The sequence below is a fragment of the Cherax quadricarinatus genome, chromosome 14, assembly GCF_038502225.1.
Source record: "Cherax quadricarinatus isolate ZL_2023a chromosome 14, ASM3850222v1, whole genome shotgun sequence".
NCBI lineage: Eukaryota > Metazoa > Arthropoda > Malacostraca > Decapoda > Parastacidae > Cherax > Cherax quadricarinatus.
In genome coordinates this window covers 35,863,221-35,886,274 of record NC_091305.1, presented here as the reverse complement: position 1 = coordinate 35,886,274, position 23,054 = coordinate 35,863,221, and the positions used below count along the sequence as shown (strand labels likewise).

General features: G+C 48.6%; 1 protein-coding gene across 3 annotated transcripts in view; it reads left to right on the top strand.

The window, feature by feature from the left end:
* Window positions 1-22,499, top strand: part of LOC128698520 (histone-lysine N-methyltransferase SETD1B-like) — a 438,732-nt gene extending 416,233 nt beyond the window's left edge. For 2 of the 3 annotated variants that reach the window (XM_070084957.1, XM_070084958.1), the window contains exon 2: window positions 18,135-22,498. In XM_070084957.1, the coding sequence (XP_069941058.1) occupies window positions 18,269-21,367 (3,099 nt within the window). In that variant the 5' untranslated portion in view covers window positions 18,135-18,268 and the 3' untranslated portion in view covers window positions 21,368-22,498. Of the gene's footprint in view, window positions 1-18,134 lie in introns of all 3 variants that reach the window. The other variant, XM_070084956.1, reaches the window with a different exon arrangement.
* Window positions 22,500-23,054: the final 555 nt, after the last annotated feature.

The following is a 23,054-nucleotide window of genomic DNA, read 5'->3' as shown; positions in this document are numbered from 1 at the left end:
AACCATCACCACAATCACAGCAACATGGATGTACAACCATCACAGGAGCATGGATGTACAACCATCACCACCATCACAGGAGCATGGATGTACAACCATCATCACCATCACAGGAGCATGGGTGTACAACCATCACCACCATCACAGGAGCATGGATGTACAACCATCACCACCATCACAGGAGCATGGATGTACAACCATCACCACCATCACAGGAACATGGTTGTACAACCATCACCACCATCACAGGAGCATGGATGTACAACCATCACAGGAGCATGGATGTACAACCATCACCACAATCACAGCAACATGGATGTACAACCATCACCACCATCACAGCAACATGGATGTACAACCATCACCACCATCACAGGAGCATGGATGTACAACCATCACCACCATCACAGGAACATGGTTGTACAACCATCACCACCATCACAGGAGCATGGATGTACAACCATCACCACCATCACAGCAACATGGATGTACAACCATCACCACCATCACAGCAACATGGATGTACAACCATCACCACCATCACAGCAACATGGATGTACAACCATCACCACCATCACAGGAACATGGATGTACAACCATCACCACCATCACAGCAACATGGATGTACAACCATCACCACCATCACAGCAACATGGATGTACAACCATCACCACCATCACAGGAGCATGGATGTACAACCATCACCACCATCACAGGAGCATGGATGTACAACCATCACCACCATCACAGCAACATGGATGTACAACCATCACCACCATCACAGGAGCATGGATGTACAACCATCACCACCATCACAGGAGCATGGATGTACAACCATCACCACCATCACAGCAACATGGATGTACAACCATCACCACCATCACAGGAGCATGGATGTACAACCATCACCACCATCACAGGAGCATGGATGTACAACCATCACCACCATCACAGCAACATGGATGTACAACCATCACCACCATCACAGGAGCATGGATGTACAACCATCACCACCATCACAGCAACATGGTTGTACAACCATCACCACCATCACAGCAACATGGATGTACAACCATCACCACCATCACAGCAACATGGATGTACAACCATCACCACCATCACAGCAACATGGATGTACAACCATCACCACCATCACAGGAGCATGGATGTACAACCATCACAGGAGCATGGATGTACAACCATCACCACCATCACAGGAGCATGGATGTACAACCATCACAGGAGCATGGATGTACAACCATCACCACCATCACAGGAGCATGGATGTACAACCATCACAGGAGCATGGATGTACAACCATCACCACCATTACAGCAACATGGTTGTACAACCATCACCACCATCACAGGAGCATGGATGTACAACCATCACAGGAGCATGGATGTACAACCATCACAGGAGCATGGATGTACAACCATCACCACCATCACAGGAGCATGGATGTACAACCATCACAGGAGCATGGATGTACAACCATCACCACCATTACAGCAACATGGATGTACAACCATCACCACCATCACAGGAGCATGGATGTACAACCATCACCACCATCACAGGAGCATGGATGTACAACCATCACCACCATCACAGCAACATGGATGTACAACCATCACCACCATTACAGCAACATGGTTGTACAACCATCACCACCATCACAGGAGCATGGATGTACAACCATCACCACCATCACAGCAACATGGTTGTACAACCATCACCACCATCACAGGAGCATGGATGTACAACCATCACCACCATCACAGGAGCATGGATGTACAACCATCACAGGAACATGGATGTACAACCATCACCACCATCACAGGAGCATGGATGTACAACCATCACAGGAACATGGATGTACAACCATCACCACCATCACAGCAACATGGATGTACAACCATCACCACCATCACAGCAACATGGTTGTACAACCATCACCACCATCACAGCAACATGGATGTACAACCATCACCACCATCACAGCAACATGGATGTACAACCATCACCACCATCACAGCAACATGGATGTACAACCATCACCACCATCACAGCAACATGGATGTACAACCATCACCACCATCACAGCAACATGGATGTACAACCATCACCACCATCACAGCAACATGGATGTACAACCATCACCACCATCACAGGAGCATGGATGTACAACCATCACCACCATCACAGCAACATGGATGTACAACCATCACCACCATCACAGCAACATGGATGTACAACCATCACCACCATCACAGGAGCATGGATGTACAACCATCACCACCATCACAGGAGCATGGATGTACAACCATCACAGCAACATGGTTGTACAACCATCACCACCATCACAGGAGCATGGATGTACAACCATCACCACCATCACAGGAGCATGGATGTACAACCATCACAGCAACATGGTTGTACAACCATCACCACCATCACAGGAGCATGGATGTACAACCATCACCACCATCACAGGAGCATGGATGTACAACCATCACCACCATCACAGGAGCATGGATGTACAACCATCACCACCATCACAGCAACATGGTTGTACAACCATCACCACCATCACAGGAGCATGGATGTACAACCATCACCACCATCACAGCAACATGGATGTACAACCATCACCACCATCACAGCAACATGGATGTACAACCATCACCACCATCACAGCAACATGGATGTACAACCATCACCACCATCACAGCAACATGGATGTACAACCATCACCACCATCACAGCAACATGGTTGTACAACCATCACCACAATCACAGCAACATGGATGTACAACCATCACCACCATCACAGGAGCATGGTTGTACAACCATCACCACCATCACAGCAACATGGATGTACAACCATCACCACCATCACAGGAGCATGGTTGTACAACCATCACCACCATCACAGCAACATGGATGTACAACCATCACCACCATCACAGCAACATGGTTGTACAACCATCACCACCATCACAGCAACATGGATGTACAACCATCACCACAATCACAGCAACATGGATGTACAACCATCACCACCATCACAGCAACATGGATGTACAACCATCACCACCATCACAGCAACATGGTTGTACAACCATCACCACCATCACAGCAACATGGATGTACAACCATCACCACAATCACAGCAACATGGATGTACAACCATCACCACCATCACAGGAGCATGGATGTACAACCATCACCACCATCACAGGAGCATGGATGTACAACCATCACAGCAACATGGATGTACAACCATCACCACAATCACAGCAACATGGATGTACAACCATCACCACCATCACAGCAACATGGATGTACAACCATCACCACCATCACAGCAACATGGTTGTACAACCATCACCACCATCACAGCAACATGGATGTACAACCATCACCACCATCACAGCAACATGGATGTACAACCATCACCACCATCACAGCAACATGGATGTACAACCATCACCACCATCACAGCAACATGGATGTACAACCATCACCACCATCACAGCAACATGGATGTACAACCATCACCACCATCACAGGAGCATGGATGTACAACCATCACCACCATCACAGGAACATGGTTGTACAACCATCACCACCATCACAGGAGCATGGATGTACAACCATCACCACCATCACAGGAACATGGTTGTACAACCATCACCACCATCACAGGAGCATGGATGTACAACCATCACAGCAACATGGATGTACAACCATCACCACCATCACAGCAACATGGATGTACAACCATCACCACCATCACAGGAGCATGGATGTACAACCATCACCACCATCACAGGAGCATGGATGTACAACCATCACCACCATCACAGGAGAATGGATGTACAACCATCACCACCATCACAGGAGCATGGATGTACAACCATCACCACCATCACAGGAGCATGGATGTACAACCATCACCACCATCACAGGAGCATGGATGTACAACCATCACAGCAACATGGATGTACAACCATCACCACCATCACAGGAGCATGGATGTACAACCATCACCACCATCACAGGAGCATGGATGTACAACCATCACCACCATCACAGGAGCATGGATGTACAACCATCACAGCAACATGGATGTACAACCATCACCACCATCACAGGAGCATGGATGTACAACCATCACAGCAACATGGATGTACAACCATCACCACCATCACAGCAACATGGATGTACAACCATCACCACCATCACAACAACATGGATGTACAACCATCACCACCATCACAGGAGCATGGATGTACAACCATCACAGGAACATGGATGTACAACCATCACCACCATCACAGCAACATGGATGTACAACCATCACCACCATCACAGGAGCATGGATGTACAACCATCACCACCATCACAGGAACATGGATGTACAACCATCACAGGAGCATGGATGTACAACCATCACAGGAGCATGGATGTACAACCATCACCACCATCACAGGAACATGGATGTACAACCATCACCACCATCACAGGAACATGGTTGTACAGCCATCACCATCAACACAGAAGCGGAAATGTACATAAATATGTGATGCACTGAGAGAGGTGTGTCGGGAGGGAGGAATGTAAGGTGATGGAGGGCACAGTGGTGGTGATGGAGGGTACAGTGGTGATGATGGAGGGTACAGTGGTGTTGATGGAGGGTACAGTGGTGATGATGGAGGGTACAGTGGTGGTGATGGAGGGCACAGTGGTGGTGATGGAGGGTACAGTGGTGGTGATGGAGGGCACAGTGGTGGTGATGGAGGGTACAGTAGTGATGATGGAGGGTACAGTGGTGTTGATGGAGGGTACAGTGGTGATGATGGAGAGTACAGTGGTGGTGATGGAGGGTACAGTGGTGATGATGGAGGGTACAGTGGTGTTGATGGAGGGTACAGTGGTGATGATGGAGAGTACAGTGGTGGTGATGGAGGGGACAGTGGTGATGACGGAGGGTACAGTGGTGGTGATGGAAGGTTCAGTGGTGGTGATGGAGGGTACAGTGATGACGATGTATGGTACAGTGGAGGTGATGGAGGGTACAGTGGTGGTGATGGAGGGTACAGTGATGGTGATGGAGGGTACAGTGATGGTGATGGAGGGTACAGTGATGGTGATGGAGGGTACAGTGGTGGTGATGGAGGGTACAGTGGTGGTGATGGAGGGTACAGTGATGGTGATGGAGAGTACAGTGGTGGTGATGGAGAGTACAGTGGTGGTGATGGAGGGTACAGTGATGGTGATGGAGGGTACAGTGATGGTGATGGAGGGTACAGTGGTTGTGATGGAGGGTACAGTGGTGGTGATGGAAGGTACAGTGTTGATGATGGAGGGTACAGTGGTGGTGATGGAGGGTACAGTGGTGGTGATGGAGGGTACAGTGGTGTGATGGAGGGTACAGTGGTGGTGATGGAGGGTACAGTGGTGATGGTGGAGGGTACAGTGATAGTGATGGAGGGAACAGTGATGGTGATGGAGGGTAGAGTGGTGGTGATGGAGGGTACTGTGGTGGTGATGGAAGGTACAGTGATGGTGATGGAGGGTACAGTGGTGGTGATGGAGGGTACTGTGGTGGTGATGGAGGGTACAGTGGTGATGGTGGAGGGTGCAGTGGTGGTGTTGGAGGGTACAGTGGTGGTGATGGAGGGTACAGTGGTGGTGATGGAGGGTACTGTGGTGGTGATGGAAGGTACAGTGATGGTGATGGAGGGTACAGTGGTGGTGATGGAGGGTACTGTGGTGGTGATGGAGGGTACAGTGTTGGTGATGGAGGGTACAGTGGTGGTAATGGAGGGTACAGTGATGGTGATGGAGGGTACAGTGGTGGTGATGGAGGGTACAGTGGTGGTGTTGGAGGGTACAGTAGTGGTGATGGAGGGTATAGTGATGGTGATGGAGGGTACAGTGGTGGTGATGGAGGGTACAGTGGTGGTGATGGAGGGTACGGTGATGGTGATGGAGGGTACAGTGGTGGTGATGGAGGGTATAGTGATGGTGATGGAGGGTACAGTGGTAGTGATGGAGGGTACAGTGGCGGTGATGGAAGGTACAGTGGTGGTGATGGAGGGTACAGTGATGGTGATGGAGGGTTCAGTGGTGGTGATGGAGGGTACAGTGGTGGTGATGGAGGGTACAGTGGTGGTGATGGAGAGTACAGTGGTGGTGATGGAGGGTACAGTGATGGTGATGGAGGGTACAGTGGTGGTGATGGAGGGTACAGTGGTGGTGATGGAGGGTAAAGTGGTGCTGATGGAGGGTACAGTGGTGCTGATGGAAGGCACAGTGGTGCTGATGGAGGGTACAGTGATGGTGATGGAGGGTACAGTGGTGGTGATGGAGGGTACAGTGGTGGTGATGGAGGGTACAGTGATGGTGATGGAGGGTACAGTGGTGGTGATGGAGGGTACAGTGGTGGTGATGGAGGGTACAGTGATGGTGATGGAGAGTACAGTGGTGGTGATGGAGAGTACAGTGGTGGTGATGGAGGGTACAGTGATGGTGATGGAGGGTACAGTGATGGTGATGGAGGGTACAGTGGTGGTGATGGAGGGTACAGTGGTGTGATGGAAGGTACAGTTGTGGTGATGGAGGGAACAGTGGTGGTGATGGAGGGTACAGTGATGGTGATGGAGGGTACAGTGGTGGTAGTGGAGGGTACAGTGGTGGTGATGGAGGGTACAGTGATGGTGATGGAGAGTACAGTGGTGGTGATGGAGAGTACAGTGGTGGTGATGGAGGGTACAGTGATGGTGATGGAGGGTACAGTGATGGTGATGGAGGGTACAGTGGTGGTGATGGAGGGTACAGTGGTGTGATGGAAGGTACAGTTGTGGTGATGGAGGGAACAGTGGTGGTGATGGAGGGTACAGTGATGGTGATGGAGGGTACAGTGGTGGTAGTGGAGGGTACAGTGGTGGTGATGGAGGGTACAGTGGTGGCGATGGAGGGTACAGCGGTGGTGATGGAAGGTACAGTGATGGTGATGGAGGGTACAGTGGTGGTGATGGAGGGTACAGTGGTGGTGATGGAGGGTACAGTGATGGTGATGGAGGGTACAGTGATGGCGATGGAGGGTATAGTGATGGTGATGGAGGGTATAGTGATGGTGATAGAGGGTACAGTGGTGGTGAAGGAGGGTACAGTGGTGGTGATGGAGGGTACAGTGGTGGTGATGGAGGGTACGGTGATGGTGATGGAGGGTACAGTGGTGGTGATGGAGGGTATAGTGATGGTGATGGAGGGTACAGTGGTAGTGATGGAGGGTACAGTGGCGGTGATGGAAGGTACAGTGGTGGTGATGGAGGGTACAGTGGTGGTGATTGAGTGTACAGTGATGGTGATTGAGGGTACAGTGATGGAAATGGAGGGTACAATGGTGGTGATGGAGGGTCAGTGATTTTGATGGAGGGTACAGTGTTGGTGATGGAGAATACAGTGGTGGTGATGGAGGGTACAGTGGTGTTGATGGAAGGTACAGTGATGGTGATGGAGGGTTCAGTGGAGGTGATGGAAGGTACAGTGATGGTGATGGAGGGTACAGTGGTGGTGATGGAGGTTACAATGGTGTTGATGGAGGGTACAGTGGTGGTGATGGAGGTTACAGAGGTGATGGAGGGTACAGTGGTGGTGATGGAGGGTATAGTGATGGTGATGGAGGGTACAGTGGTAGTGATGGAGGGTACAGTGGCGGTGATGGAAGGTACAGTGGTGGTGATGGAGGGTACAGTGGTGGTGATTGAGTGTACAGTGATGGTGATTGAGGGTACAGTGATGGAAATGGAGGGTACAATGGTGGTGATGGAGGGTCAGTGATTTTGATGGAGGGTACAGTGTTGGTGATGGAGAATACAGTGGTGGTGATGGAGGGTACAGTGGTGTTGATGGAAGGTACAGTGATGGTGATGGAGGGTTCAGTGGAGGTGATGGAAGGTACAGTGATGGTGATGGAGGGTACAGTGGTGGTGATGGAGGTTACAATGGTGTTGATGGAGGGTACAGTGGTGGTGATGGAGGTTACAGAGGTGATGGAGGGTACAGTGGTGGTGATGGAGGGTATAGTGGTCGTGATGGAGGGTACAGTGATGGTGATGGTGGGTACAGTGGTGGTTATTGAGGGTACAGTGGTGGTGATGGAGGGCACAGTGGTGGTGATGGAAGGTACAGTGATGGTGATGGAGGTTACAGTGGTGGTGATGGAGGGTACAGTGGTGGTGATGGAGGGTACAGTGATGGTGATGGAGGGTACAGTGATGGCGATGGAGGGTATAGTGATGATGATGGAGGGTACAGTGATGGTGATGGAAGGTACAGTGCTGGTGATGGAGGGAGCAGTGGTGGTGATAGAGGGTACAGTGTTGGTGGTGGTGGAGGGTACATTGGTGGTGATGGAGGGTACAGTGGTGGTGGTGGTGGAGGTTACAGTGGTGGTGATGGAGGGTACAGTGGTGATGGAGGTTACAGTGGTGATGGAGGGTATAGTAGAGGTGGAAATTGCAGTGGTGGTGATGGAGGGTACAGTGGTGGTGGTGGTGTAGGTTACAGTTGTGGTGATGGAGGGTACAGTGGTGGTGGTGGTGTAGGTTACAGTGGTGGTGATGGAGGGTACAGTGGTGGTGATGGTGTAGGTTACAGTGGTGGTGATGGAGGGTACAGTGGTGGTGGTGGTGGAGGTTACAGTGGTGGTGGTGGAGGGTACAGTGGTGGTGATCTAGTGTACAGTGGTGGTGGTGGTGGAGGTTACAGTAGTGGTGGTGGAGAGTACAGTGGTTTTGGTGGAGGGTACAGTGGTTTGGTGTAGGGTGCAGTAGTGGTGGTGGAGGGTACAGCGGTGGCTGTGGAGGGTACTGTGGTGGTGGTGGAGGGTGCAGTGCTGGTGGTTATGGAGGGTACAGTGGTGGTGGTGGAGGGTACAGTGGTGGTGGTGGAGGGTGCAGTGGTGGTGGTAGTGGAGGGTACAGTGGTGGTGGTGGAGGGTGCAGTGATGGTGGTGGTGTTGGAGGGTACAGTGGTGGTGGTGGAGGGTACAGTGGTGGTGGTGGAGGGTGCAGTGGTGGTGGTGGTGGTGGTGGAGGGTACAGTAGTGGTGGTGGAGGGTACAGTGGTGGTGGTGGAGGGTGCAGTGGTGGTGGTTGTTGAGGGTACAGTAGTGGTGGTGGAGGGTACAGTGGTGGTGGTGGAGGGTGCAGTGGTGGTGCTGGTGGTGGTGGTGGAGGGTGCAGTGGTGGCGGTGGAGGGTACAGTGGTGGTGGTGGAGGGTACAGTGGTGGTGGTGGTGGTGGGTACAGTGGTGGTGGTGGTGGTGGAGGGTACAGTGGTGTTGGTGGTGGGTACAGTGGTGGTGGTGGTGGTGGGTACTAGTGGTGGTGGTGGAGGGTACTGTGGTGGTGGTGGAGGGTACAGTGGTGGTGGTGGAGGGTACAATGGTGATGGTGGAGGGTACAGTGGTGGTGGTGGAGGGTACAGTGGTGGTGGTGGAGGGTACAATGGTGATGGTGGAGGGTACAGTGGTGGTGGTGGAGGGTACAGTGGTGGTGGTGGAGGGTACAGTGGTGGCGGTGGAGGGTACAGTGGTGGTGGTGGAGGGTATAGTGGTGGTGGTGGTGGTGGGTACAGTGGTGGTGGTGGTGGTGTTGGAGGGTACAGTGGTGTTGGTGGTGGGTACAGTGGTGGTGGTGGTGGTGGGTACAGTGATGGTGGTGGTGGTGGAGGGTACAGTGGTGGTGGTGGAGGGTACAGTGGTGGTGGTGGAGGGTACAATGGTGATGGTGGAGGGTACAGTGGTGGTGGTGGAGGGTACAGTGGTGGTGGTGGAGGGTACAATGGTGATGGTGGAGGGTACAGTGGTGGTGGTGGAGGGTACAATGGTGGTGGTGCAGGTCACAATCCTCCCAGGCAGCTATTACTGCAAAACAAGCAATTCCTGCGTTGCTGAATATCTCCCTCCCTCCCTCCCTCCCTTCCTCCATTCATCCCTCCCTCCCTCCCTCCCTCCCTTCCTCCGTTCATCGCTCCCTCCCTCCCTTCCTCCCTCCCTCCCTCCCTCCCTCCTTCCCTCCCTACCTCCCTCCCTTCCTCCCTCCCTCCCTTCCTTCCTTCCTCCCTCCCTCCCTCCCTCCCTCCCTCCCTCCCTTCGTCCCTCCCTCCCTCCCTACGTCCCTCCCTCCCTCCCTTCCTCCCTCCCTCCCTTCTTTTCTCCTTCCCTCCCTCCCTCCCTCCCTTTCTCCAACCCTCCCTCCTTCCTTTCCTCCCTCCCTCCTTTTTTTTCTCCCTCCCTCCCTCACTTGCTTCCTCCCTCCCTCCCTTCTTTTTTCCCTCCCTCCCTCCCTACCTTCTTTTCTCCCTCCCTCATTTCTTCCCTTCCTCCCTCCCTCCTTCCCTCCCTTCCTTGCTCCTTTTCTCCTTTTCTTCCCTCCTTTCCTTTCTCCCTTTTGTTTAATGGTTTTGTTTGGTGATGCTACAAGCGGGTGGTTAATGATATACTTCTTCCGAGGCTTCTTACTTTATTGCTAAGTCGTGGTGGGTACACAGGCTTGTGTGATGTGCCCATGGCCCGGGAGGGCCATCCCACGAGAGAGAGCTACTAGTACTTGTGTCTTGCTGCTAGGCCGCTGTGTGAGTGAGGCAGAGGCAAGGGCAGGCAGGCTGGCATGCCCACCGAGAGGCCTGGCTACAGAGGGCAGCACCTGAGTGGCACGAAATATGAACTAAGCTGGCAGACAGCATGGGCTGTCTGTGCAGACAGTACAGGCTGTCTACATACGCTCGGCCACCTACCGCGCGTTGTCCCGACGCAACAATACTGGTGGTAAAAGAAACTCGGTCTCTCTCTCGTTGGAACAGGGCACAGAACACAAAATAAAAACATATATATAAATATGGACATGGGAAAAAAAACTTCCTACAGGGAGGGAAGAAAAAAACATGTGGGGTGTGCTAAACATCGTGGTCAAAGGCAGTGAGCATCGAAGTGCATCACTGCACGCCTTCCTGCGTCTGGACAGATACTGCAACACGGGAGACATCGCTGCGGCTGAGCTGTGACTTAACAGGGTACGGTCTCCTCTGGAACGGTGAAGCAGTCATCGTAGGAGTCGCTGCAGGTTTTCACTCAACCTGGGGCATGACATGCTGGTGCCCTCGAGTGAGGCGTCGACAAAACTCGGCAACTGGGCAGGACTTCTGGCAAGCGACTCAGGAGGACACTTCTCGACTGGTACTGTCGCTGGGCTGTCACTGCCAGCGAGCGTGGAGCGAGTTGTGGAGTGAGTCATGGCAGAGATGACTGGGCGAAACATCTGGGAGTCGTAACATCATGCACCAGACTGCAGTGAGAGAGCTAGCAGTCAAAGTGACATCTTCCTTGTGCAGGCTGCTCACTGAAGCTTGTGACACGAGGCTGACACAGCGCCTGCCGACGGTGGCTAACTGCGGCTTGGGGAGTATCATTCTCTCGGCAGTTGGAGTTATAGCAGAGGTTAGTCTAAGTGTTCCCAGACTTGTTTCTCTACATATAACTGCACTTTGAAGGTCTAGAGGTGAAGTAAAACAAATCTCGATGGGAATCGTAGCAGGTACGATTCTGCAGAACATCACGAGCGACGAGCATAAAAGCTTTCTGTACAAGAGGGCTCGGTCACTCGGGGGCTGACTTGACATCAGCTGTCCTAGGCACTGGTCACACGGGTGACTTAGCACAGTGGTGCTACTCAGGTCTGGCTCAGACCTCACTGGACACACAGAAACTTTAAACACACCGTGGTACATACAGTACACTAACATGTGAGAACACTGACTGAGAGGAATTAATTAACACACGACATATATTTTCTCTCAATCTTCTCGACAATACAGAAATAATTACTGAACACTCGATGGTGACATCATGTGATGTCAGGCGTCATGTCGCGAGGTGACGTCAGCAGCACTGTGACGTCAGCAGACATCTCGAGGTGACGTCAGGCAGACATGGTGAGGTGACGTCAGCAGACATCGTGACGTCATGAAGTCGGGCAGTATCATGGGTGACGTCAATGTGATGCGGGCAGCAGACCACAGCATGAGGCCTGGGACATCTGGTAACTCACGTGGCTGGTAGATCCACGTGACATCGCCCACACCCACGTGGCGTCGGGATCCACGTGGTGTGATCTACGTGGCATGCTGATCCACGTAGCTTCGAGTGGCCTCGGGCACTCGGATACCCAGTTCTGGCAATGAATTCACACGGAAAACAGCAGAAAACACAGCAGAGGGAGTGGGCAGTGGTGAGTGTATGGTAGACGGGTGAGCGTGAGTAGGACGAGCATGGGCAAGGTGAGAAACAGCCACTTCCTCTCCTCCTCCCCCACCCACAAACACGTGGAGAAGCTCACACTGGATGCAGAAATCACCACAAAACTCACCTCTGTCTTGCTGAAACAGCTGTGCTAAGCTGAACAACAACAGCAACATACAAGTGACGCTGAACACGTGACTTGAGAAACAGCGTGGGACACTGTAGCGTGGGGTAACTTACAATTCTCGGAGAATTTCGGCAAATTTCGGCTGGATCCTGCTTGTACCTGTGTCTGGATGCTCAAACGTGCAGACACGACATCAGGATAACTTGTTGAGAGATGGATGCTTCTTGTGTAGGGTGATATAGTGAAGATGACTTCATACCTCTCCTTCCTCTCTCTGGGCAGACAACTGCTGCGACCACCGCTTTCCACCATTTATAAAAAGAATTATTTGCTGAACTGAAAGCGGGGTGTGAAAGATAAACGTCTTCGGAGGCTTCTTAGTTTATTGAAAGGTCGTGGTGGGTACACAGGCTTGTGTTGTGCCCATGGCCCGGAAAGGGCCATCCCACGAGAGAGAGCTAGCGGTAGGCCTTGTGTCTTCCTGCTAGGCCGCTGTGTGAGTGAGGCAGGGGCAAGGGCAGGCAGGCTGGCATGCCCACCGAGAGGCCTGGCTACAGAGGGCAGCACCTGAGTGGCGCGAAATATGAACTAAGCTGGCAGACAGCATGGGCTGTCTGTGCAGACAGTACAGGCTGTCTACACTTTCTTGTTCCCTCCCTGACTTCCTGACTCTCTCCCTGACTTCCTGACTCTCTCCCTGACTTCATAGCTCCCTCCCTGACTTCCTGGCTCTCTCCCTGATTTCCTGGCTCCCTCCCTGATTTCCTGACTTCCTCCCTGACTTCCTGGCTCTCTCCCTGACTTCCTGGCTCCCTCCCTTACTTCCTGGCTCCCTCCTTGACTTCCTGACTCCTTCCCTGACTTTCTGGCTCCCTCCATGACTTCCTGACTCCCTCCCTGACTTTCTGGCTCCCTCTTTGACTTCCTGGCTCCCTCCCTGATTTCCTGACTCCCTCCCTGACTTTCTGACTCCCTCCCTGAATTTCTGGCTCCCTGCCTAACTTCCTGACTCCCTCCCTGACTTCCTGACTCCCTCCCTGACTTTCTGGCTCCCTCCCTGACTTCCTGACTCCCTCCCTGACTTAATCTCTCCCTCCCACCCTCCCTCCTACAATCCCTCCTTCAATGCTCCTCTCCCTCCGCTATTATCTTCGTACCTTTGTCCACAAAAAATGACCATTGTAGCTTTGGTGTCATTCATTCTTTTGTGGTCGTACTGCATCCTCAGTGTGATGGTCGTACTGCATCCTCAGTGTGATGGTCGTACTGCATCCTCAGTGTGGTGGTCGTACTGCATCCTCAGTGTGATGGTCGCACTGCATCCTCAGTGTGATGGTCGTACTGCATCCTCAGTGTGATGGTCGTACTGCATCCTCAGTGTGATGGTCGTACTGCATCCTTGGTGTGATTGTCGTACTGCATCCTCAGTGTGATGGTCGTACTGCATCCTCAGTGTAATGGTCGTACTGCATCCTCAGTGTAATGGTCGTACTGCATCCTTAGTGTGATGATCGTACTGCATCTTCAGTCTGATGGTCGTACTGCATCTTCAGTGTAGTTGTCGTACTGTATCAATGTAGTAGTCGTACTTCATCCTCAGTGTAGTGGTCGTACTACATCCTCAGTGTGATGACTGTACTGCATCTTCAGTGTAGTGGTCGTACTACATACTCAGTGCATTGGTCGTACTATAAGACCTTGACCTCCGAGGAGGGTCGCTGGCACCTGAAAGGGGGATCGACGCCCCCCTGGATGTTTAAAAAAAATTCTCCACATCGCAATTACCAACGACTTTACTCTCGTTATTACTTGTATCCCAACAAAAAATTACCTTCTCTAATTTTCCTGCTTCAGAAGTTTAAACTTCTCCCTTAACACCTCGACCTGTGAGTCTTCGACTTTACAGAAGCAACACACGATAACATCCCTCACCCTGATCATGTAGTACGACCACTACACTGAGGTTGTAGTACGACCATCACACTCACGATGCACTACGACCACACTGAGAATGGAGTACTACCACTATACTGAAGATATAATACTGTATCACACTGGTGGTCATACTGTCACATAGAGCTTATTATCCTGGTGATTATACTGTCATCTAGAGCTTATTATCCTGGTGATTATACTGTCATCTAGAGCTTATTATCCTGGTGATTATACTGTCATCTAGAGCTTATTATCCTGGTGATTATACTGTCATCTAGAGCTTATTATCCTGGTGATTATACTGTCATCTAGAGCTTATTATCCTGGTGATTATACTGTCATCTAGAGCTTATTATCCTGGTGATCATACTGTCACATAGAGCTTATTATCCTGGTGATCATACTGTCACATAGAGCTTATTATCCTGGTGATCATACTGTCACATAGAGCTTATTATCCTGGTGATCATACTGTCACATAGAGCTTATTATCCTGGTGATCATACTGTCACATAGAGCTTATTATCCTGGTGATCATACTGTCACATAGAGCTTATTATCCTGGTGATCATACTGTCACATAGAGCTTATTATCCTGGTGATCATACTGTCACATAGAGCTTATTATCCTGGTGATCATACTGTCACATAGAGCTTAGTATCCTGGTGATCATACTGTCACATAGAGCTTATTATCCTGGTGATCATACTGTCACATAGAGCTTATTATCCTGGTGATCATACTGTCACATAGAGCTTAGTATCCTGGTGATCATACTGTCACATAGAGCTTATCCTGGTGATCATACTGTCACATAGAGCTTATTATCCTGGTGATCATACTGTCACATAGAGCTTATTATCCTGGTGATCATACTGTCACATAGAGCTTATTATCCTGGTGATCATACTGTCACATAGTGCTTAGTATCCTGGTGATCATACTGTCACATAGAGCTTATTATCCTGGTGATCATACTGTCACATAGAGCTTATTATCCTGGTGATCATACTGTCACATAGAGCTTATTATCCTGGTGATCATACTGTCACATAGAGCTTAGTATCCTGGTGATCATACTGTCACATAGAGCTTATCCTGGTGATCATACTGTCACATAGAGCTTATTATCCTGGTGATCATACTGTCACATAGAGCTTAGTATCCTGGTGATCATACTGTCACATAGAGCTTATTATCCTGGTGATCATACTGTCACATAGAGCTTATTATCCTGGTGATCATACTGTCACATAGAGCTTATCCTGGTGATCATACTGTCACATAGAGCTTAGTATCCTGGTGACCATACTGTCACTCCTGAATATAAACTGTGTTCTACATAACTGTTGTTACATTTATGGGTTGGTGTGTGTGAGAGTGATTGTGAATGTCCTTAAGGTACAGCCGCTCAACAATACCAAAATTATTCATTTTCTTCTGTACTGCTCACTTCTCTCCCTCTGATCAGGTAACAATGACCACTGTCTGTATTCAGGTGAATATCTTATTTTATACAGCTTCTGAGAAAATAATCTGCTTTACACGAAGGCAGTAAATTTAATATAGTTTCTTTACAAATATAGTATGTGGTCCACCTCTGGTGTATATTGTGGGACTCACAGCCTCAGAGAAGTGGATAAAAAGGCTTCAAGAAGGAATATTTGGATTTCTTTCAGAAGCCATTTGAATATTCCACTTCCCCTACCACACCATCTTTTCATTCTTTTTATACCAACAGGTGTTCTTTGTCAATAGGTATTCAATAGGTTTATATATATATATATATATATATATATATATATATATATATATATATTCTAAAATTTTCTCTTATACGTTTAAAGATATATTTTTTCATATATTTTAATGTGAAAATTAATAATTTTGCGCCCAAAGAACTTTAGAAAACTTGCCTAACCCTATTGTAACAAACGCAATTTAATTTAGCTTAATCCAGCTAAATAGGTTTTAGATACGTTTACAATAATTTAATAATAAACAAACACAATGAAATATATTTTTTTTCGTTAGGTTCAGAATGATTTTTGTGAAATATGGCATACTCAAATTTTGCCTTATATATACGTATATACAGTCATACGCCGCATAACAACGTTTCTGTGAACGATGGACAGCATTTACGATGTTGATGTAAACAAACCTATACTGCGCTGCCAGTCGTATGAAAGTAGAGCATATACAATTATGTGCAGTACATAATACCAAATAATGATTAACAACTATGTTACTATACTGTACTTTTTATCACTATTCTAGAGCATACTCTTTCTATATATAAAAATGTTTACTGTACAACCGTATGGGGTATTACGCCCGCAGCAGCCTCAGACATCTTGTTTACCGCGTCTCATGACAGCAACTTTTTCCCTTGATTTTGATTTAATCTTGTGTTATTGTGTTTATCATGGTTCCTGCAGGCGAGGAAAAAGAACCCCGAAGAAAATTCACTTTGAAGGGTTTAGTTAGTTAGTTTAATATGTTTATTATGCACCCCATACCCATCCTGTGGGCGGTAGTCAAAAGATTACAGAGGTACATAATTGGTCCAGGGACTGGACTCCAAAGTTTTGATAGCTGAGCAAGTTACAGAGGTAATGAACTCACAATTTACAAAGGTAATGAACTCACAATTTACAAAGGTAATGAACTCACAATTTACAAAGGTAATGAACTCACAATTTACAAAGGTAATGAACTCACAATTTACAAAGGTAATGAACTCACAATTTACAAAGGTAATGAACTCCAGGTAGGTCTGGTCACAATCATGACAAGTTACAAAGGTATTTACAGATTACAAAGGTACGTAATGGGTCCAGGGACTGGGCCCCCAAAGTTTTGATAGCTGAATTAGGTACAAAGGTAATGAGCTCACAAGTTACAAAGGTAATGAATTCTGTAGAATGGTTACTTACGTTTATACATGGCTACAGTCATGAACAAATTATAGAGTAATGAGCAATTCACACTTCCACACCCGGTCACAACTGTAATGAGTTACTGGTGCAAATATTGATTGTTGAGTCACATACACACCACACACACACACACACACACACACACACACACACACACACACACACACACACACACACACACACACACACACACACACACACACACACTTTTGCGAACCTCAACAAGCTCCTTAAAAAGTTTGAAAACTTGGGCCCCAACACCGAAAAGTTTTCATTAATAGAGGAATGTTCATGGTGCATTATGTGCTTACAAGCTTATTTATGACGAAGAAAGCAAAGAAACCATATGGTCTGGGTGTGTAGTAGGCCATGCCATCTAGGCTTGTGTAAGTACACTATGACGTTCGCACAATGATGAAATCGCCTAACGACGCATTTCTCAGATCGACGCATAACCATAGAGGAGGACTTCAGTGGTGTGACAAAATATATAGTAGGCTACGACAGGCGACACTGTTTCTGCACGTTCGAATTAAGCTGAAAGCTATTATCCTACCTCATATCCAAGAAATCGTAATAACACTATTGCAAACAAATCACCGAATAGATTAGGTTCAAACCCATGGGCAAGCGAATCCTAAATCTCACATACCAGTGTGTTACCCACTGGACCATACTGGCCTGTGGTCCTAACACCTTCTAGCTTATTTTCTCCATATGGATTAACTGTACCGTATTTTTTTTTTTTAATATTTCACATTGTATGATAATCCGATTTGTTTCAGTCATACTAAACTATTGCGTTTTCGGCAGATACTGAGTGTGGAAGCAGCGAGGGACTGGTGGTGGATCCTGATGCACCAAGACCTCACCTGCCCGACCTGGTCACCCACCGGTCGTCAGTGACGCAGCTGACGGTGGAGAACGTCCGTCACCATGACCAGTTGATGCAGGGGCAGGAACACGAGTCTACCGATCCAAAGGTGGCCAAGACCGGCATTTTAAAAGGCGGGAAACTTTGGAAGAACGGTGACGGTAAGAAACCTAAAGCTAAAGTCGAGGAGGAGGAGGTGGATGAGCCCCGACGCTCAGTAAGGTTCTCCGGAAGAGACGAATATAGTCTTCTGGAAAACTTACCATTGGACAAGATTCCCCTAGACGCTGCTAATTCGGCTGCACTGGCCAGGTTCATGCCAAAGCTGAGAGAGTTAGGGATGCTTCTTGGGGAGGGGCATGAAGACTGGCATGTGGAACTCAGCCCCATCAAGACAGAGCCCGACGGGAGCCCTTCAGTGACCAACGCTGACATGTCAAATGAGGATCAGCAGAAGCAACTTCCACCGCAGTTGGATGATGAACACATTAAGGAATCTATGCAGCGTTATGATGAAATGCGGCGTCGTATCGCAGCAGCCGAGGGTCGTGACAACACCAGCGTCTGCAGTGATGAATCAAAGAGTTCATCAGATTCCCAGTCATCGGATTCAACAATGACTGAAACAAGAATCCGTAGGCTGGAGAACGCCGATGTAGCGCATGTGGCTGGCGGTGTTATGAGAAGCAACAGTGAGGTGAGGAGAGCCATTGAGCGCAATGCTCTCAGGCGCTCTTTGATTCGTTTCTCTGACGCTCGCAAGAAAGATACCAATAAGAATGACAAAAGTGAGAAAGGTGAAACATCATTGTTAGAAAAACTCAAGTGGCTGACTGCATCAGAAGACGCAACTAATGGGAATTCAGAGCAAAAAGATGATGAGGACCAAGAGGGTGAGGAGGATGAAGATGACAAGGATTCCTCAAAGAACCTTGACCCCAAGGTACAAGAGACTATTGCTCAATATCGTAAACTAGCAGAAATGTTCAACAAAACGACATCATTGCGTGCAACTGACATCTTAGTACCACGAGATGTACGAGAGTGGAAGCTTCAGTCAGATCTTTTCCCAGACATCAAGGGACCTTTATTGGACTCCGATGGAGATGATCTTACCGAAACTCACTCTGGCTCCACCACACCAACATTGTTTCAAGCAATTCCCGCTGTATCCATCTCTGATCTTATCTCTGACGAAGAAAACGACAAACTTATTTATAGCGGAGGTGTAAGATATACTCGAGAGGGAACTTTACCACCAGCTTCTGAAGATGCAGAAGATGAGGAAGATGGTCAGCAAGCCCCAGCCTCTGCATCTACAGCGTCAGAGGCAAGGAAGCAGTTTCTTTCACAAATGTCAAGTCATCAGCCTATCATTAATGGAGTCTCTGCTCATCCTGGTGATCGGTCTTCTCTCGCCTCAAACTCAGATTCATACACGTTCGACGATATTGATGAAGCCCTGCACGATGACCGGTCCTCGTCAGTCCCATCATCCTCACAGTCCTCACCGCGACTCTCGGGAAAGAGTGACATGGATGGTACAAGCACAACAGAGAGCGGTTATAGCAGCAATGAGACGAATGGAGAACTATGTCCAATAAACGGTCTGTCAGTGAGCGGAGCGCAGATACTTGGATTACCTGCGGGTGGTGTTGACATAGACGAGTTAGCTGAGTTTGTGCGCCAGGATGCAGGCCGCATGGAGCGTCTACGTCGTCGGTATGACGCTGGAGAACTAGAAGATCATGGCTTTATCAGGCGACCCTCTGTACGAGGTATTAAGCCTCGATTTGGATCCACTACAGATCTTTTAAAACAAATGGCAACCCAGTTAGCACCTCCTGCCATGGCACAGTCTGGGATGGCCGGGTCACACATGACTTGGCCATACCGAGATGTTGGGGATGATGAGTCTGGTCCTCCTCAGCGTCGACGAGCTTCCACAAATAGAGCTGTTCTTCCTGCTCTACAGGAGGACATGCTTTATATCCCCACATCTGACCTATCTCCTCAAGGAGGTCCCTCGCCTTCTACATCTTCAGCCACTGTAACTTCTCTCACGCACACTAAGGCACCGCGTGTCGTTCACGTGTATGCCAGCACAGGGGACTTGAGAGCTCCACCACCGCCGCGACTGGTAGTTCCAAGAGAATCCCCTCCACCAGATTTAATCCGACCTGGTAATGTTTCAGTACCTGTTAGAGCACACAGTCTTTCCATGTCTCAGGTACCTTTAGATGGACCAGTACAGGGCATGGTGATGGCCCCTCAGATGCCAACCCCGATTGTACATGAACATCATTACTCAACTTGTAGAAGGCCTTCCTCAGTGCATGGTCATTTACCTCCTGATTCTTTAGTAACAAGGAGTGTGCCTCCTCCACAAGCAGGTCGACCTCACTCCACGCTTTCTCATTACCCAAACCCTCGCGTTCCTGTGCACTACCACCCATATGAAGAGCCCCCACCATCTCATGCCTCGTATGAAGGTGGGCATCAGCCTCTGGCTCAACGTGGGTCTTACCCTGGAACCATCCCTGCCCCTATTCCTTCATCCCATTACCAACCACCCATGATCCCTCATGACCCAACAAGATACCCCAATCCTCCTCCCTATGGCTCTCAACACCCACACTCTCGACCACCAATTGCATCACCTAGAGAAGGAGCGCCGTACACACGCACAGTACATCCACAAATGCACTCTGTACCCCAGGTATCTTCCATGCCTCTAGGATCTGTACAAGTGCATCAATGTGGACCAAGACACCCTCCACACGTGAGACTAGTTGGTGGGAGTAGTGTCACAGACCAAGCGTGTTCACCAGTCTGGTCTCATCAGCATTTACAGCCTCCTCACCCTCACATTCACCAGAACTACCCATCCCATCCTGTATCTAGTCACCCCAGCTATACCACACCCATAGTGCCAGATAGCATCACTTCAACACGACCTTCAGGACAACCTGTTGGGCCTCCTATAGGGCCACCTATCATTAACGGCAGTGTTGGAAAACTAGATGGGTTGAGAGATGAAAGAGGCGTTCCCGAGGGAGCGTCTTCGTCTCCTCGTGGCCCTGTGGACGCTCAGTACCCTGCCTCTCATGGCTCTCCGACACGTGATGCCACTCTCATGCACCGGCTTCCTCCGCCAGTCAACATGACCTGAGTGCCTGCTCCAGCACACAGGTAGCCAAGTATAGTCAGGTGTGGTTGACCCCTCACCCGGCCAAGTTCAGGACCCAGCCTTGAGCCCAGTTCCATCCCAGCACCTGCTGGTCACAACCAGGTCCAGCCTTGTACAAGAGGAAAGTGACCACGTGTGCTTGTCAGTCACAAATTCACTGACAAGTAGCTCTATTAGATAAATGAAGATGCTCATTTTTAAGATGATTTTTAAAACCAAAAAAGTTGTTTTATAATGTGAAAATGTAGGGTTGCCAAATTTCTATGTTGGCAAATGTTCTTTCGGTGTCTTCCCGAGTGATCTGTGAAAAAAGATATGCGTTGCCAAACAATATACGACCAAATGTACTTGCCAAAATTGTTGACAGTATGCACACTTGAAAATCCCGGAAGTATTTTGTTACGACAGCAAGTGGTAAAGACAATCTTCCTTTGTTGTTCTCTTGCTCTAGTAAAATCTAATAACCTATTTAATGTATTATATGAGGTTTCCAGTAGAGTGCATGTGACAATACAATATTTAGACGTCTTTTACGATTGATGTGAATGGAGATCTTTTTATATAAGAGAAAGAATATTGTACCTCCTTAAGAAATGGGAAGGGAATATTTTGTTACAATTGATAGCTACCTAAGATATTGTAAATCATGAGTCAAGTACAGTGATACAGAAGTCAGTCCTCAGCTCTGTGCTCCGCCTAAACATTCCATTACACTGGACGGACGTACACAAACGTTTGTGTGAATGTATTAATTTGTTCATTTATTCTAAACATTATAGTATATTTTTTTTAGCTTACATACGAATCTTAAAAAAATAGGAGATAGTCTTTAATTTCCGTTTTTTAAGTAATTGTATGTTTGGTTGAACGCGACATATTTTTTATGGTATATAAAATGTAACATTTATGTTACTGACAATAAATTTCTATGCATTTTTAGGAATTTTTAATTGATCTGGCATTTTCTCTTAGGTAGAAAATGTTTTGATTATTTAACTTTGTTGTTGTTAGTGGCATCTGGTGTTGTTAGCGGCATCTGGTGTTGTTAGCGGCATCTGGTGTTGTTAGCGGCATCTGGTGTTGTTAGCGGCATCTGGTGTTGTTAGCGGCATCTGGTGTTGTTAGTGGCATCTGGTGTTGTTAGTGGCATCTGGTGTTGTTAGTGGCATCTGGTGTTGTTAGTGGCATCTGGTGTTAATAGTGGCATCTGGTGTTGTTAGCGGCATCTGGTGTTGTTAGTGGCATCTGGTGTTGTTAGCGGCATCTGGTGTTGTTAGCGGCATCTGGTGTTGTTAGTGGCATCTGGTGTTGTTAGTGGCATCTGGTGTTGTTAGTGGCATCTGGTGTTGTTAGCGGCATCTGGTGTTGTTATTGGCATCTGGTGTTGTTAGTTGCATCTGGTGTTGTTAGCGGCATCTGGTGTTGTTAGCGGCATCTGGTGTTGTTAGTGGCATCTGGTGTTAATAGTGGCATCTGGTGTTGTTAGCGGCATCTGGTGTTGTTAGTGGCATCTGGTGTTGTTAGTGGCATCTGGTGTTGTTAGCGGCATCTGGTGTTGTTAGTGGCATCTGGTGTTGTTAGCGGCATCTGGTGTTGTTAGTGCCATCTGGTGTTGTTAGCGGCATCTGGTGTTGTTAGCGGCATCTGGTGTTGTTAGCGGCATCTGGAG